The sequence below is a fragment of the Pinus tabuliformis genome, chromosome Q, assembly GCF_031772625.1.
Source record: "Pinus tabuliformis cultivar Carrire ecotype Pingquan chromosome Q, CPIR1, whole genome shotgun sequence".
In the NCBI taxonomy this organism is placed as follows: Eukaryota; Viridiplantae; Streptophyta; class Pinopsida; order Pinales; family Pinaceae; genus Pinus; species Pinus tabuliformis.
In genome coordinates this window covers 276144700-276163958 of record NC_142296.1, presented here as the reverse complement: position 1 = coordinate 276163958, position 19259 = coordinate 276144700, and the positions used below count along the sequence as shown (strand labels likewise).

General features: G+C 37.4%; 1 protein-coding gene across 1 annotated transcript; it reads left to right on the top strand.

Moving 5' to 3' along the window:
• Positions 1-4349: 4349 nt before the first annotated feature.
• Positions 4350-7459, top strand: LOC149219292 (protein NRT1/ PTR FAMILY 5.10-like). Its single transcript, XM_089384309.1, has 4 exons — positions 4350-4581; positions 4683-4900; positions 5023-5531; positions 6480-7459. The coding sequence occupies exons 1-4, from the start codon at positions 4455-4457 to the stop codon at positions 7303-7305; spliced, it is 1680 nt and encodes a 559-aa protein (XP_089240435.1). The 5' UTR covers positions 4350-4454; the 3' UTR covers positions 7306-7459.
• Positions 7460-19259: the final 11800 nt, after the last annotated feature.

Here is a 19259-nt window from a genome sequence, read left to right as displayed (position 1 = left end):
ATTTTCTTTCATGTTTATTGGAATATTTTTTTTTAACAAAAGTTAGAATAGCATTGTCAATTCAGTAGATTAAAGAATTTCTTTACTTTCTAGTTTAGATTTTACTTCTTATCGTAGATTAAGATTTTATTGAAGTCTTGCCTCACTTTAGGAAGTGTTGTGTGTGTTGATCTTAGATATCATTTTGTAAATATAATCTCATTTAAAGTTTTGCAAGTTCATTTCACTAAATTAGATTTCTTTTTATCAAAATTTAATTACCTATCATATATAGTGCAAGTGTGCTTCATAAGAACACAAACCTTGGATTGATAATTTAATGTAGGTAATTTAAGATACAATTAAATTACCCAACACATGTCATAAGGAATCTCATCGGGACTAGTATATGACTTGGTGGATACAACATACAATGCTCTTGTTCGTGGATGGGGAAAAAAGACAAAATCAATAAAGTCTACTGCATTTTTTTTGAATCGATATGAAAATGCTCCTACAAAAGAGCTTCCTTCCAAACATTTCTGAGCTAAAACTCTCGCACTTGCTGAAAGAGGCACGCTAGGTCACTTCACAGGTATGTGGCCCTCTCCTAAAACTGTCGAAGATTGGATTGAAAAATCTTGGGCTAGGCTTGTCTCTGGTTCCATAAGTTTGTTTTCTAGTGGCATATGGTTTTTCATCTTTCTATTCAATTGTAATGCAGAAGAAGACTTGATATTCATAAATGGGCCATACTTTACTGGTCCAAGAGGCCTCTATTTAAACAAATGGACACTTAACTTTGACCCAAAGGAAGATATCCCATTAGTTGTTCTTGTCTGGGTCCACCTTCCCCGCATTCCTCTTCCTTGTTGGGATGCTGACAGTCTCATCTCCATAGGAAACTCCCTTGGAAATTTTCTGGACAAGTTTGAACCTAAGGGTAAGAAATTTATGTGTGCTCGAATTCATGTTGAGGTTGATTTAGAAAAAGGACTTCTAGAGAAAATAACCTTGAAAAACAAGAGACTGGATTCATGAGTAGATTCTGGACTACAAACAGATCCCTTATAAGTGTAAACTCTACCATGAATATGGCCATTTCGCTAATGATTATAATATTAAACCCTCTCCTTTGGGAAAGTTTCATCCCTTAGGTGAGAGGCAATCACCAAAGAAATCTACTGCAAGGACTATTAAAGCTAGTTCATTGTCCAACAAAGTGGTTGTGGCTAATCCTTCAATAAATCCATTCAAATCGTTGTCTTCCATCCCTAAGTCAGATATCCATTTATCTAATTCAGTATGTCTTGAACCTAAAGACCCTTCAACTGATTTAGTCTGCTCTCAACCCTCTCCTACCATTCCTTCCTCTCCTCTAAAAAAACGAAAACCTCTAGTGGTTAAGGAAGTCCCTCCTCTCTGTGATCCTGTAAGCCCCATTGACATTGAATGTGCCTATTCTTCCGTGATTCTTCCCTTACCCATGTTGTCATCCCCCCTACCCTCTCAGCCTACACTCAAAGATTTCGAGGAGACTCCCTTTTCTCAGCCTCTCCTTATTGATGGGCCTCCCACTCTTCATCCTTATAGGTATGAAAATCTTGCGAGCAAGAAGAAAAAATAAACTTCATGGACACATGGATATGATTTGGAGAAAACTGAAAAATTCCACAAAAAGTTGGAAGAAAACCCAATAAGGAGAAACGAGATGAAGCTACAACCATGGAGAAAATATTAGGAAAACATAAAACAATAGAACAACAATACAAGAATCAACAAAATGCAAGGAAATAATTAAAGAAATATAAAGACAATGACAGGGAGGAGGTGACCTTATACAGTTCTAAATGAAAATAATTTCTTGGAACATAAGAGGTTTAGGGAATCCCATCACAACCCTAGTAGCTAAGGAGATAATCAAGAGTGATAAAGTAGACATGTTATTCCTATAGGAAACAAAAATGGATGCAATCAATTTTGAAAAAGTTAAATATCAGTTTTGGGCATACAAAAAAAGGGCTATAGTCAGTGTGAAAGGGGCCTTAGGTGCACATGCCACCCTGTGGAACCCAAATAAATATCAAGTACTAGAAATAAGAACTAATCAGTTTTGGATACAAACTATTTTGAAAGACCTATCCTCTAATAAGGTTTATACAATCTACAATGTGAACTCTCCAACCTTGTATGCAGAGAAGGCATAGTTTTGGAATATATTAGACAACCAGAGAGGTTCAAACATTAATCAAGAAGTCATAATAGGAGGAGATTTTAATACTACAATCTCCACCAAGGAGAAAAAAGGAGGCATCCTAATCAAGGACCCTTATAGGGAGAATATGAAAGATCTAATGACTGAGTGGGACTTGATGGATATAGTGCCAAAGAAAGGTTTATTCACTTGGTCCAATAGAAGAACATGGAAACACAACATAGTAGTCAAACTTGACAATTTTCTTCTATCAGGAAACATATTATTGGAAGATGTAGACATAAGCTTTGGGATAATACAAAATGGGATTTTAGATCACAAACCCATCTCTTTATCTCTCACAGAGAAAGAGCATATGGGCCCAATCCCCTTTAGATTTAATCCATTATGGTTGGAAGATGAAAGAGTAGTAGAAATAATCCAAAGGAAATGGGGAAATTATGTTGAAGGGTCGCCATCTTTTGTGCTGGAAACAAAACTAAAAATGGTGAAAAAAGCTTTGAAAGATTGGGCAAAAGAACAATATGTTGAACCAAATCATGAAAAATCAGATCTAAAATCTTAGTTAGAGGCACTCTATCAACAAATGGAAAGCAAACCAATTGCTGAACAACATATCGATCTTGAAAAAGAGCTTACAATGACAATCCAGAACATTAATAGGAGGGAAGAAAAATGGAGGTTAAAATCAAGAAGTCTTAAGTTAAAAGTTGGAGACAAGAATTCAAAATATTTCCATAAACAAGCCAAAACAAGAGAAATGAAAAATAGGATAAATGTAATTCAAGATTCTGAAGGGTAAACAATCAAGGGATATGAGGAAACAAAGCAGGCGTTTCATCATACTTCAAAAATCAATATTTAAAGAAAATAGGGGCTATTAAAAATATGTTTACAAGACTAGAGGGATTTCATGTCTTGAGGGACAAAAATCAAATAATTGACAAAAAATCAAATGAAGGTGCTCTATTAAGTCAGGGAACCATCCAAATTAAGATAATAGGGGCTATTAAAAACATGTTTATAAGACTAGAGGGCTTTCATGTCTTGAGGGACATAAATCAAACAACTGGCAAAAAAACAAATGAAGGTGCTATGTTATGTTAGGGAACCATCAAAATTAAGGATCAAACAAGCAGAGAACATCCTCCACAATGCTATGTGTCTTCAACTACATTAGGCTTCCTCAAAGTGAGAATTCTCCAGTACAAACAACAAACATTCTCATCTCTCATTATACAAAGTTATATATGGACATAACCTAAGCATCTATGTGGCAAAACCATCCCAGAGTCTTTTTAAAACATCCTCACTACATTGCCTTTAGTTGTAAGGAAATCACTTGTGAGATCTTCTCTATCTTTACTAGATGTATTGCTTTTTTTTTGGGTGGACAATTTTGTGCCATCTTCACCTGCAAGCCTTCATGATTGCATAGAATTTTAGGTAATATACAATATGACATCTCTGCCTCAATTTTGAATTTCTCTTATAAGAGGTTGAATCACCTACTCTTCTAACTACCGTAAATTTCGCTTCTTTGGCTCCTTCTAAAACAAAAATAGACATTTCTATTAAAAATATATATATTCAAGTTGAAAACATATTAATAGATCATAATAACTAACTTTTCTTCTTAATTTCTATTCAATCAATATAAATCTTAGTATATGACATTTTCATCAATTATTTTATGAGTGAAAATATAATAAAATATATTCACACAATTATTTGTCTGAGTATTTGTTTTTTTAAAGAAAAAAAAAAATAGGAATAACCTAATAAAATTTCGCTTTTATTAAATATCCTAAAATTTTAATCTATTTTCTTATTTTAAAATAATCAATATTTTAATATATAACATTATTCCTTATAAACCCAATATTCCAATATAATGAAGCTATCAAAGAAACATGGGCTTTTGCAATCTAATCATCAACTCGGGAACCTTATAGTAATTTGATTAATACCTTTTTAATGCTTTCACATACAAGAAGTAGGCTTTCTCAAAATTACTTTAACAAATTACCAATTCAACATCAGTTTAAGGATCAAAATAAATATGTTAACATTTTATTAAATAAAATAACTAAAATCTCAACCAAACAACCATGAATTTTGCTGTGAATCTCAACCAAACATCTGTTAATTTGGTGCTTTTGGTGAAGTACCCATATGATGCACGCTATCATTGGTTCTCGTATTTTGTCAAAGGGGGGCGAACAATTTGCCCTCAAAACTAACCTCATCATCGGCTGGAATGGCCACAGTATCAGCAATGGAAGAATCTCTCCTTGCTACGTCTGAACATGATCTCGATTGCAGAGGAGGACGCCCTGTCAACAAAGCTTTGGCTACAGCTTGGAAATCATCCCTTTTCATCATTGGTATTATTCAAATCCAACGCTCAGTTTTTCCTTTTCCAATAAAATACCTTCATCGCATATATAAAGACTGACTTATCGATCTTATAATCCAATGTTGACAGGGGTTGAGGTTGCAGAGAGAATGAGCTACTATGGCATAGGCTCCAATCTCATAACATACCTAACCAATGTTCTTCACCAGAGCACTGCCACTGCAGCCAAGAATGTCAACATATGGTCCGGAGTCACAGCAACACTTCCTTTCCTTGGGGCCTTTCTTGCAGATGCATATTGGGGTCGCTACAGGACCATTGTGGCTTCCTCCATCGTTTACTTGCTGGTCAGCTGTTCGAACCCACATGGTTATCCCCCATCACAGCTTTTTTAAATTTCAGTCATTAATTTTTGTTATATTTGTAATTCTACCCTTTTGGCACTGCCATGAAATGAGCTCTGTTGCAGGGATTAACCTTATTGACTGCATCGGTCTCCTTTAAATTTCTGAGACCACCCCCATGTATTTACACTTCAAGCTCTTGCTCAGAGGCCACACCTGTTCAGAATGGGCTTTTTTTCTGCTCACTTTATTTGATAGCATTGGGAACAGGAGGCCATAAACCTTGCATAGAAGCATTTGGTGCAGACCAGTTTGATGGTGAAGACCCAGAAGAGAACAGATATAGGAGTTCCTTCTTTAATTGGTGGTACTTTGGACAGTGTTTTGGTGCTCTGATTGCACTTTCAGTACTTCTTTACGTTGAAGACTATATAGGATGGGGTGTGGGGTTTGGCATCCCAACTGTAGCTATGGCTCTGGCTCTCTCTCTCTTTCTTTATGGTTCTAAATTTTATAGGCACCAAGTGATTTTCAGCAGTCGACTCAATGGCCAAAAAACAGTACCTGATACTGAAGTTGGAGAATTGTTGGTGAATAAATCAAGAACAAAGCTCACCCACACAGATCAATTCAGGTAAGCAACTTTGTGCCTCGCTTTTTCAGATTAACGAAAACATTTAATTATTTTTGCAGAATTTCATATCTTTGGTGTACAGTAAATCCAAGTTAAGTTGGATATATACTGATTATTAATAAATTTAATTTAGATTTTTATTTTAATTAAAAATCTGTTAAATATGGACAGAAATAAAGGGCCCATTTTTAAGCGAACATAGAGAGACTTTCCCTTAGAAGATATTCCCTGGGTAGGGGAATATTTTCAATTTGCTTGTGTGTAACATTAAAGAAATGAAGTAGAAACCAACATTTTGGATTAAAAAATATGAGGATTTTTACCATCAATTTTTTGATATTTTTCAGTGATTAATAGATTAGAGTTTAAGAGAGTCCTAGGTTAGTAATCACCTCTACTCATAAATCTATAAAACTTTAATTAAGACATACTAATTATGGTTAAGTCTTCATTTTTGAAATAAACTTTTAATCTTATGAGGTACTTTGAGAATGCTCTTTGCAGATCTCTCACCACAATTGATGATTAAACTGTTTTTCTAACTCGACCAAAGATTACATTCTGTTTTTCTAACACGACCACTGGATTCAAGGAAGAATCAATATAGAACACTTCAAACTAATGTTTTATTTCCATAAACTGATACCCTAAAGAGGCTGGTTTCTAACCTCCTTGCTATTTGATTAAATTCATAAGCAACTGGTGCAGACCTCCCAGTCCACAATGAAAATGTGAGTGCCCAATAAACATATATTTAGCTTTCAACCTTAAGCTTAGCCAACTCAGTTTTAGAAAGTAATCATCTATCTATCTATATCCTATTTTCGCACACATTTCTGTTGCAATAGATAATGTACAGTTCATTAAGTTTGGTTTCAGTAAACTATTTAAAGGGTTTCTGATTAACTGGGAGGTATGCTTCAATGTCTTTGGTCATTTTTGCCTCAGATCTCTTGACAAAGGTTGCCCGGAAAAATCAGCTCATGACACTGTATTGAGTGCCAAAGAGGTCAATCTGTTTGCACGGTTGATTCCTATTTGGGTAACATGTTTAATGTATGGGGTTGTCTTTGCACAGTGTTCCACTTTCTTCACAAAACAGGGCAGCACAATGGATAGAAAGATTATTGGACATATTGAGATCCCTCCTGCATCCCTGCAGTGTTTCATAGCCTTAAGTATTCTTGTGCTTGTGCCTGTGTATGACTGGATCTTTGTTCCACTGGCCAAAACATTTACAGGTCTCGAGCAAGGCATTACGGTGCTCCAAAGGGTAGGATTTGGGATATTCGTTTCTGTTCTTGCCATGGTAGTTGCGGCACTGACAGAACTCAAAAGACTTAAAGTAGCAAAGGATAATGGTTTAGTAGATCTGCCCTCTGCAACAATTCCAATGACCATCTTTTGGTTGCTTCCACAATACATTCTTTATGGCATATCAGAAGTCTTTGCAATGGTGGGAATGCAAGAGTATTTTTATGATCAGATGCCCAACAGAATGAGAAGCTTGGGTATTGCAGTGTTTTTGAGTGTACTTGGAATTGGTAGCTTCTTGAGTGGCATTGTTATATCCATTGTTGATGAGATCAGCAGCAGAAGCAAAGAAGGAAGTTGGTTCCAAGACAATCTGAACACAGCTCATTTGGACTACTTTTATTGGCTTCTGGCTGCACTTAGTGCACTCAATCTCTGCCTATACATCTATTTTTCCAGCTGCTGTAATGTTACAAAATCGGAGGAGAGGATTTTTGTTTATGAAGAGGTGGTCAATTAATCAGTGGTATGTCCTGCTTCATGAACTGTGATAAAATTGCCGATTGCCATGAAACTACTGTTAGTATGCATTATATGTAACAAAAACTATACATATTGTTCATATTAGAAGCAATTTTATTAATCTACGAGGTAAATATCTGTTATCTTGTTTATGTAACCATATTAGTTTCTTTTCTTCGTCATGTTAGTTTGGATTTGAGTTAGCAACCTCCAGTTACGGAATTCCTCGAAGCGAAGTAAATTCAAATCTCCAATTGAAGGAGCAATGGAGAGGAATACTAATAATCAGGGCATAGGCACCAAATGAAACAATTGTGGTTAACAGCAGACAATAAGAACACAGGAAAAAGATAGAATGAATTCAACCACAGAGCTTTTTTCTCTATTCATAATTGAAAGAGCCACACAGGACATCAAAAAATGCACAGTATCAAATGCACAACTACACAAACTATTTGTACTTAGCTGGTCAAATTATCTTCAGCTTCTTTCCCAGTGTCATGTGTTTCATGATTTGATATTTTTCCTTATCTTCTTTCACAACAAAATCCTTCCTTAAAAGACCTGGGATCCCACTCTTAAGTTGCATTATCTTCCATAAAATCAATCTTTATTCCTTTTAGTATCTGTCTATCAAATAACCATATTTTCCTTTTGGAATAAATGATGATAGTTATCTTACTTGAGATGGTTTGACAGCAAAATGGAAGCAAGCAAAACTTTATATGCATGGAAAGAGAAATGATAATAAGGGAAAATGTTTCCTGTGGCAGGTACTCTAGTCTACTCACTAATCTGCATTCGATGTACAGTATAACAGGGCCTGAACTATTCCTTTCATTGTTGTGCGAATCAATTGGTAGGAAGCATCAAACAAGTGTGAACAATAAATAGGAAAAAAATTGTTACAGTTATTTTATGCATACTTCTTGATACATAGTCCGTTGTCATGGCCTTGAATCCCGTCCTTGAGATCTGGTGTGCTCTTCCAATAAAACATAGAATTTATAGTGCATGGAAATCACGTTCCCAATGAGAGCACAAATTTTCTGCTTAGTATGGTGCAACTATTCTAAATGCATAATGGAAAACAGTCATTATAAAGTTATAAACTAGTGAATTAGTAAAATCAAATCAGTCAAACAAACTGTGTTCATTAAGATCAAATGAGATCAACAAAAGTCAACAGTAAGTAAATGTGCTTTTGTTGAATACTGTATGCTATACTATGAGGGCACTTGATTGCTCAAGGGCTGCTCGCCATCCAACTATTCCATCACAAAATTGTTACCCCTAAACTAAGGGCGTATATGAACATGGGGTCAAGATTAAACCGGTAATGCTCTCAATGTCTAAAACAAGGATCTCAAATTTCAATGGATCACAGTTTGTGGGACAAAAGCTCCTTGAATATAGAAAAATATTATATTTAAAAATTAATGACATTATTTTTATTTAGTCATGATCAATCACAAAAAACACAATGCTACATCCAGTTATCTAATTTGAAACTCAAAGAGTGAATGCATATGATATAGCTATGTGTCACTCTATGATATGATTTGAAAATTTTAAATGCCAAATTTTTCTATTTATGTGGTCTTTATATACATAAATGATCATTATCATACATAATGCTGAAGTTAAATAAAAATACGAGCAAGCCACTCGCTAGGCTTAAATCCCAAAAAAGGTTGGTGCTTTGATTATTACCTTCATATGTTGCAATAGTTTTTCTTTTACAGATGTCTGTTTTTTCAACACCCTTGTTGATTTATCTGAAGGAGAGAAACACCTATTGGTTCAGCTAATTGGTTGTTTGGTTCGATGGGCACTTGCTAAAGAAAGACTAGGTTTCCCCATTGTGCATTGATGGTGAAGGGCCTACTATCCATGTAGGTCGTACTCGTTAGCTCTTCTCATACGATAGCATCCCTCATATGCATATAGGTACTGTTTAAGTCATGGCCAAGTTCAAGTTGATCGTCGGTCAATTTTGAGTTTGAGTTCGAGTTTTAAGAGGGTTGCGATATAGGGGCCTTCCAACACTACACCACATACATTAAATGCTATCATACCTACCTCTACTTTATTAATTGAATTTGCTTTATTAGCAAATTGAAACATACATAATTTGGTAACTTTCAATGCAACATCCTTATTCATCCATGCTAAAGGGTATGGATAAGGATGGTCATGTGCCTCTAGTGCAATACTATTGACCAGGTCCTATGTTTTGAGGTTTGCTTTTGAACTAGTTGATGAGACTGGTAATTGTCCTTTTCCAATCATACATTTTTGCCATTTATGTCCTTGACTTTTGATCCTTCCATTACTATTATTAGCCAATCTCACCTTTTTCACCATACCAATACACTACATTTTTATAGTTGGCTTTTTAATTCAAAATGAATGCGTTTTATTAGGAAAGGAAGAGATTGCAAGATATTTGTGCTTGGAATGGTTTAACTGATAATTGCAGGATTTAAGGAAGTTATCTTGTCTTTATTGCTGATCTGTTACTGCAGAATTCTTCAGTCAAATCGAAATATTATGTCAGGATGCCAGTCGCTGCAGAGTTTTTTAGTAGTCTAATCACCAATAGAAGGGAGACTCAGTCATTGTAGAGTTTTTCAGTAGCAGAATCACCGGTAAAGAGACTCAGTTGCTGCAGAATTTTTCAGCAACAATAGTTTTGTTTAAAGAAATGTAAATATTGTTTTTACTATTTTACCATAAATACTTATGGAACTACCACATTAGCCATATAAAAGTATTCACAATTACATTTGGCTCAAGGGAAAATTGTGAATTGTGTAAATAATGAAGTGGTTAAGGTAGTTAAATATTAACGCCATGACTTATCTTTTTGCAAGTGGGTATCTTGTATTTCTCCCCTCTTTGAGAAAGAACAATTAGTTCACAATTACATTTGGCTTAATTGCAAATTGTGAATTGTGTAATTAATGAAGTGGTTAAGGCAGTTAGCTATTAACGCCATGACTTCTCTTTTTGCAAGTGGATATATTGTATTTCTCCTCTCTTTGAGAAAGAACAATTAGGTCAGTTAGTTTCCTGAATTCAAGTAAACAGCTTCATTGGGCTTGTTTTTGTATAAAGGATGAAAAAGAGAACTCTAGGGGTTGCGCTGTGTTTTTACATATTTTGAAATATAGAACTCTTACTAAATCCTGGTGTTGATTATTTGTGGGTGATTGAACATCCTTCAGCTGTTAGAAACCTTGAACACTATCGAGAGGGGAAGGCGAGCGGGGGAATCAATAGTGTGCCTTATGATATATTCTTACCAATTTTAACTTTTCTTTTCAAAAACACTGATTCATGCGTAAATTAACTAGCAACACATTAGCATATCAACACAATCATATGAGCTGTAATCATCAAAGCACAACCACGCAGATCATCAACAATTGCATCACAGAAGGACACTAGATGTAAGGTGGAAACCACAAAGGTAAAAGCCTTCGTCGTCTCTTCTATTATGTAAAACACTTTTACATCTGGTTCACTAGCCACCACCAGTGTGCAAGCCACCACTTGCTAATCATGTGAGCCGCTACACGCTCTAGACAACAACCTGTATGAACTTTGCATGCCACCACCTGCAGGAAGCCACCACTCCCTCGACTTTGTAGGCCACCACTTGGAGGAAGCTTGTGACATCCCCACCCAAGGTCCTTGCATAAATTGCATTGTAAATATATTGTAAATATTATGCAAGAAATCAAGAAAAAGGGTACTGAGTCAAAGGGACACAGATTCCAGAGTTGGGGTGGAGGATTGCTTTCTTGGGATGTTGTGGTTTCTTGTATAGAGGAAGAAACCTAAATCGCAAGACAACCATTAAAGGCTGGTTGGTGCATGAATTCAAGGGATTGGTTCTTGAATTAAATGGGCTGCAAGAGGAAGTACTTAGGCCCATGTTGCTTGAAAAAACAACAAGAAGAAAAGAGGGGCTGTGTATTGCAGGGCAGTGAGGACGCAGTGGTATTGTGGCTGAGAAAGAGGCCAAGGAAGCGAGCATGAGGGGGGAGAATCCCTGAAAAAACAAGAAATGATAGCAACAAGGAGGCATTTGAAGTAAGCTAGAGGCAAAGAGGGGAAGACACCCATTCAAACTTATGCAGGTTGGAGGAAAACAAAGAAGGAGACTGAATGGAGGATTCAACGAGAGCTTTTAGCAGGCAGCGCTGAAGAGAAGAGAAGAGAAGAGAAGAGAAGGGGATTGGTTCTCTGTCCCTGGAGGCTATGGGTTGAGATGCTAGTCTCTGGAGCCTTGTAACAACTTGGGGTCCCTGGAGGTTGTGGGTTGAGATAGGATCCCTGGAGCCCTGTAACAACTTGGGTCCCTGGAGGTTGTGGGTTGAGACAGAGGTCTCTAGAGCCCTGTAACAACTTGGGTCCTTGGAGGTTGTGGGTTGGGATGGAATCTCTGGAGCCCTATAACAACTTGGGTCCCCTGGAGGTTGTGGGTTGAGATAAAAGACTCTGGAGCCCTGTAACAACTTGGGAAGAGGCCATCCTGGAGCAGCACCAAAGGAAGACCAAACTGAAGACTTGTGGTTACTGTGTTATAGTTACAATGGATTTTGGACTCCCTAGAAGGGGGTGAATCACTGTGTGTACACCAGGGGGATGAGGTAGAGTGCCTTTGGAGTCCCTGTGTGCCAATGAAATAGGAGTCAGCTGATGGGATTGAGGAATGGGGTCCTCTAGAGTACCCGTTTCAGTTGGCAGCTGGTGTTTTAATCCCGTAAGCGAGCATCCCCCTCAGACTCTGGAATCTGGCTTAGGAGTGGCAACGCAAGTAAGTGTGGTTGCAACTGTCTATGGTTGGGTGGAGAGTCCTTGTCCTAGACTCAGTTACCTTTCAAGTTCAAAGATAAGTATCGGTGTATGCTTGTTTACCTTTTAATGAACCATGTTGCATCATTGTTGGTACATTAGGGAATTTTTAAGGTCTAAAATGGGCCTTCTAAGAAAAATGTACAACCAAAATAAACTTTATAAGAACCAATCAAATTCAAGATGATGATGTAACCATGGGGGATGATTCACCATTTTTGGAGAAAAAAGTAAAAATGTAAAAAATAATAAAATAATAAAACTACTTTTTCAACTCGTTTTTCAACTCGTTTTTCAACTTATCTCCCTAAGGTTTTACACAAATTTCGTGTAGGAGTACTCTTCGGATGCAAAATTTATTCCTCATCCAAGGAGTACCCATGTTGCATACTTTTGATGGATCCTGCTATATGAAAAATGAGAAATACATGAAAAACGTGATAAATACAGGAAAAACGTGATTGCAATCACGTTTTTCATTTATTTCTCATTTTTCATATAGCAGGGTGCTTCGAAAGTATGCAACATGGGTACTCCCTGGATGAGAAATCAAATTATGCATCCAACGAGTATTTCTGCTCATAATTTGAGTAAACCCATAAGGAGATAAGTTGAAAATACGAGTTGAAAAAATAATTTTTTCTTTTTCCCTCTAAAATTTGATGATGTAATCTAATCTTATATTATTATTTCCTTAGGAGACCCATTTTAGACCTCAAAAATCCCCTAATGATGGTTATGGATTCAGGGACTGCATTTGTGTTATTAACGCTTGCATATGTGGTGCATCTTTGTGGGGCTGTCATTGATATATGTGTCGATTATATATATGTATGTGTGTTGAATCTGAAAGCAAAGTGTTGTGTGATAATTTGCTGATGGAAAACACAGAGCATCTAATATATAAATGTGCAAATGAACCACATGATAGTCAAGTATATGCTATATCATTGAGTTGGACATTACTCTGACAAATAAGTAAGCAATAGGAATATAAGGCCCTGACGCAAGCCACAATAAATGCTTGAATGGAAAATTGAAATAGTGGGCTTAGAGACTCATTTTATTAATGTGAAATAGTTACATGGAAGACCCTCTGCTTAGCAAGGTCTATATTTTCTTACAGTCATTACCAAGTTACAAGTTGTTATGCCACATGGCAAGCAACGCATTAATGTTGAGGGGAGTTTCCTCTGGGGCTAGTCGAGCCCATCAGCTTGACTTAAATGGCCTTCAACCTTGCATTCTCAACAGGCTAGAAATATGTATGATAGAAATATTTTCGGAAAAATCACATCAAAAGAATTTTGTCGACGCGTTTCGAACCAACTAGTGTGGTTCATCGTCAGGACAAGTTGAAAAATCAGATCATGGCTACATGTTAAATAGGGATAGCAGAACTTCCAATGGCTAGGTTTGACTGGAAAACGGCTATATTAGACTAGACTAGACAAACGACTATAATCTACCATGAAACGGCTAGATTTGACTAGTCAAATTATTTAGTTAAAATAATATTATTAGAATAGTTAATATATGTATTAGTGTTTAATATTAATATATTTTTATAACGTTTGTCATTAAAGTTAAATACGAATATTACTTTAATATTTTTGGTTGGTTAAGTAAAATGTTAACCAAATTTGATCCTTAAACTAGAACAATGATGTCGTAGTTTTGAAAGCTGACAAAGGAGGGGCTGCTGTCATCCTTGACAGAGATGATTACCGCAAGAAGATGCTAGATCATCTTTATAATAGTGGAAGCTATAAAAAGCTCCCAAAGAACCCTCTTAAGAAGATTTCAAGGACTGTGGCTCTCACCATCAAGTCCAGTAGCTCCGTAAGTTCCCTTTGCCATAAACTCATTGAGAGCAGTCCCATTACTCCGAGGATCTATGGGCTTCCAAAGATTCATAAGGAGGGAGCTCCCTTAAGGCCCATTGTCAACACCATTGGTGGTCCTACCTACCTTTTGGCTAAATACCTTGCCTTGAAGCTTAAACCCTTAGTTGGCTATACAGAGTCCTTCGTCAAAGACTCTGCGTCCTTTGTTGAAGAGCTCAAGGGCATAAAGCTTGACCCTGGGGACATCCTTGTGAGTTTCGATGTAGTCTCCCTTTACACTTGCATCCCTATAAATGAAGCCATGGAGGTTATCAACCGTCTCATGGATCCTGATACTGCTCGGTTAGTTGAGATCTGTCTCACTTCCACTTTTTTTAGTTTCGAGGGCGAGTTTTTTGAGCAGACCTGTGGTGTTGCCATGGGCTCCCCCCTGTCCCCTGTTGTTGCTAATCTTTTTATGGAAGATTTTGAATCCAAGGCTTTGGCCTCATCCCGTCTCCTACCCAAGCTCTAGAAAAGATTTGTAGATGACACTAATGTCATCTGGTCTCATGGCCAGGAGGAGTTGGATCTCTTCTTCAAGCATCTCAACTGTCAATCCTCTGCCATTAAGTTCACCATGGAACAAGAAGTCGATGGTTGCCTCCCTTTCCTTGATATTCTTATTTTGAAGAATATGGACGGTTCCCTCTCCCACCAGGTGTTTCGGAAGAAAACACATACTGAGCAGTATCTTCATGCCAATTCCCATCATTTCCCTGCTCAAAAGTTGGGCGTTCTCAACACCCTCGCTACTTGTGCCCTGAGAATCTCTGATGAAAAGAGCTTTGATAAAGAGAAATCCCATCTCCTTAATGTCTTTGTAGAGAATGGTTATAGTAGACACCTTGGTCAGAAGGCTTTCCATAAAGCCTACAAGAATTCGGTGGTTAAAAAAGAACCTAAAGATCGAGTCACAGGTGTCCATCTTCCTTACATCCAAGGGACCACTGATAAGATTGCTAGGATTCTTAAGAAGCATAATGTTCCCTCGACCTTTAGACCCCTTAACACCATCCGTAATTCCCTCCGTTCTGTGAAGGATCCTATCAACCCTAAGGACATGAAGGGTGTCTATATTATTCCTTGTTCCTGTGGGACCCCCTACATTGGTGAGACTGGACGCTCTATTAATCAAAGGATTAATGAGCACGCAACAGACCTAAAACATGGGAGAACCAAGTCTTCTGCACTAGCGGAGCATGTTGAGAAGACTAAACATCATGTTTGTATTGAAGAAGCCCGGGTCATTGCTAAAGTTGCACAGTTTCATCACCGAAAATTTAGGGAAGCCATTGAGATTGAAAAAAGGCCAAGCAATCTCAATAGAGATGACGGTTGGAAAATCAGTAGTTGTTGGATCCCTGCCCTCTTTTCCCTCTCTTCCCAGTCGTTTCTTCCCCTTCCTTCCCCCCTCCATTAATGACTTGATCTATTTTTTTTTTAAAGCTTCTAACTAACCTGTTTTCTTTCTTTCTCATTAATTCTTATTTGAGGTTGTGCGTCCTCTTTTGGAAATCTACCTCTTGTTCTTTTCTTTATATTTAGGAGATAGTCCTTGTTATGACTAACTAAATGGGTTAACATTAGCTATGATAAGATAATGATTTTAATTTAATAGTAAGTTTAAGTTCCCTTTAGATAGCTTAACTAATAAAATTTTATATTAATAAGTTACCCAAACTTTAATAATAAGAATAATACTATAGTAATAATAATAATAATATTTAATATTATTAAAATCCATAACATTACTAATTATTATTATCCCTAGATCTTTTAATATATGTTACATGTTACTTTTTATTATAATCCCCAGTTTTATTATTTTAAATCAAATTTGGTTAACATTACTAATTATTATTATCCCTAGATCTTTTAATATATGTTACATGTTACTTTTTATTATAGTCCCCAGTTTTATTATTTTTAAATCAAATTTGGTTAACATTTTACTTAACCAACCAAAAATATTAAAGTAATATTCGTATTTAACTTTAATGACAAATGTTATAAAAATATATTAATATTAAACACTAATACATATATTAACTATTCTAATAATATTATTTTAACTAAATAATTTGACTAGTCAAATCTCGCTGTTTCTTGGTAGATTATAGTTGTTGTCCTGTCTAGTCTAATATAGTTGTTTTCCAGTCAAACCGAGCCATTGGAAGTTCTGCTATCCCTATTTAACATGTAGCCATGATTTGATTTTTCAACTTGTCCTGACGATGAACCACACTAGTTGGTTCAAAACGCGTCGACAAAATTCTTCTGATGTGATTTTTCCGAAAATATTTCTATCATACAGGCTAGAAATATGTCGTTAGCATCTTTGTGTTGCCGGTGAGGCACCAGAAGGCTCTATGTGGTGCCAGAGAGTTGCTTACAGACTTGACATGGATCTGAGTGTTGTTGGCGTGTGGAAGGAGAGGTGGGAACCTCTCTGGAGCCCACGCCAAGCCTGTGGTACATAATAGATGCAAGAGTGCTTACACCACCATACGTGGAATTCCTTATTTGAGGGTAGTGAAGATCCACAGGTTAATAACCCATTGGAGAATCTATCATTGAGTTGGACATTACTCTGACTAAATGCTCAACTGTATTGAAAGTAGTAAATAAGTAAGCAATAGGAATATAAGGCCCTGACGCAAGACACAGTAAATGCTTGAATGGAAACTTGAAACAATTGGCTTAGAGACCCATTTTATTAATGTGAAATAGTTACATGGAAGACCCTTTGCTTAGCAAGGTTTGTATTTGCTTACAGTGATTACCAAGTTACAAGTTGTTGTGCCACATGGAAAGTAATGCATTGATGTTGAGGGAAGTCTCCTCTGGGGCTAGTCGAGCCCATCAACTTGACCTAAATGGTCTTCAACCTTGCATTCTCAACAGGGTAGAAATATGTCCTTAGCATCTTCGTGTTGTCGGTGAGGCACCAGAAGGCTCTATGTGGTGCTAGAGAGTTGCTTACAGACTCGACATGGATCCAAGTGTTGTTGACGTGTGGCAGGAGAGGTGGGAACCTCTCAGGGGCTTGCGCCAAGCCCGTGGTACATAATAGATGCAAGAGTGCTTACACCACCATACGTGGAATTCCCTATTTGAGGGCAGGGAGGATCCATAGGTTAATAACCCATTGGAGAATCTACTATCCAAGCTCAGGAGGGATAACATCGTGGAACACCTTAGATAGCCATTGGCCTAGTTACAAAGCCTTGATGTGGATCTAGAGGTCTACTAGACCTATGAGACAAATCCATGGTCAAAAAGACTGGCTTGAGGAAGCATGTGCGGTAATAGAGCTTGTTTTTGGGGTGATCGCGGAAATCCCCTTCAAACACATCATATAAGGCAGAGTTGAGATCCCTTGGCTGAGCCATGGTAGGGATTGAGAGGAAGGACTTGTTGCAGCATAGAGGAGCGAAGCCCTGAAAGGATCAGATATCCTTATTCCTTTGAAGATAAAAACCATAACTGGGAAAGCTTCCTATTGGCGTGGTCGATCTCCCCCTTTCAGGATTGGTTGGAAGAATGTAGACGTGGCCAAGAGGTGGGTTAGCTCGGAGAGCTCAGATTCCAACAAGATAATTTAATTAAGCACTAGGAATTCGATGGTAAATGGTGTCGGGGCCCAGGTTAGTCAAAAGACAATGACGAGAATTTTCCCATTGCCCGAGACCGTTAAGTTGGAAGGCTGGAAGGTCAGAAGTCCCAGAAAGATCGGATCTCATAAGTTGTTTAAAATCAACGCCGAGAAGTTTGTCAAGTGTTGAAGCGGGAACCATCTACTGACAAAATCTCGTGGCAGAGATTCGAGTAGAGGTCAGGAACCCAGAAGCCCTGAAATCCCGTAAGTGTATTAATTATAATTCTATGGAGCGTCAGGGACCAAGAGACTGTCAAGAGACGATGACGGAAGGAATTTTTGTTCCCAGGATCCATCAACCCAGAAGGCGTTTCCTGGAGGTGGTTTAACTTGGAGAGCCTGGAGAGGCCGGTTCCTGTAAGATATTTAAACTCAGTTAGGGGTTCCTAGAACGATAGTTGACGTCTCGCGGGTTGACAATGAAATTCTTTGTTACCCGGGACTATTAGCCCGTAGGTTATTTTAATAAAAGCACTAGGGTCGTGGGGCTTGAAAGTGATCTAGGTGGATATTGGTGGCCACCCGCCTATTCCACTTGGACCCCTACTATTGTTTCTTTTCAGTTTCCTTAATTGTAGCACAACTTACTATTTTTGGCAGTTTTTCGGGTCCTAAACTTCCAGAGTTGTTTTGAGGGATTAAAAGACTTTTTTAGGGAAAACAAAGAGTCCAAAAGAGTCCCAAACCAAATTATCAATTTGTTTTAAGCCTTCTCTTAGAAATATTCAAAACGAGGTATTATGATAACCAAACATAGATTGTATGCCAAAGTTACGACCTCGAGAAATTGATGTACCAATTTACCCAAACGGGGCCCATAGTTTTGGCGCTTCATCTCCTAGGGTTAGGTTTTTGGATGTTTAGGGTTTTCCATTGTTTCTCAATAATAAATAGGTCTTTGAGCCTCATTGTAACATAGTTCAGAGGCATGTAGCTGCCACATCTCTTCTTAGAGATAAGCTACCATTGTCCGAGCTAGTTTATATACATTATGTATGTAAGCATATTTCAATTCTGTGATATTAATAAAATGAAGTGTTATTCTTGCTGCATTTTTGTATTTATGGTTATGTCTGTAATTTGTTGTGTCTCTGTTTAAGTTTAGATCAATGGTATTAGAGTGGTCTGTTCTTTCTTTGTTTTTCTTTGCATGTCCCCAACGAGGTCAGGGTATAAGGAGTTAGGGCTCGATCTGGTTGAACCTTTGCAAGACCAACCTCACAACCCTGACAACCTCCCATGGCAGAAGAAAATAAAGACGAGGGGGCAGGAGATCCTTTCAAAATATTGCTTGAGGAAGCTCTCGAGCAACAAAAGAACGCGATGATTGATAACTTTTCCTAAATCCTTCGGCGGCTACCCACAGACGACACATCTTCATCCAACAACCACTCTAGAGGTGCCACTCCTTTTAAGGTACAAGTTAACTTTGACATTCCCATATTTGAAGGCCAGATAGATGCAAACACCGTAGATAGATGGTTAAATCTGTTGGAAGGATATTTTTCAGTTCATGACTTTTCCAATCGGGAAAAGATT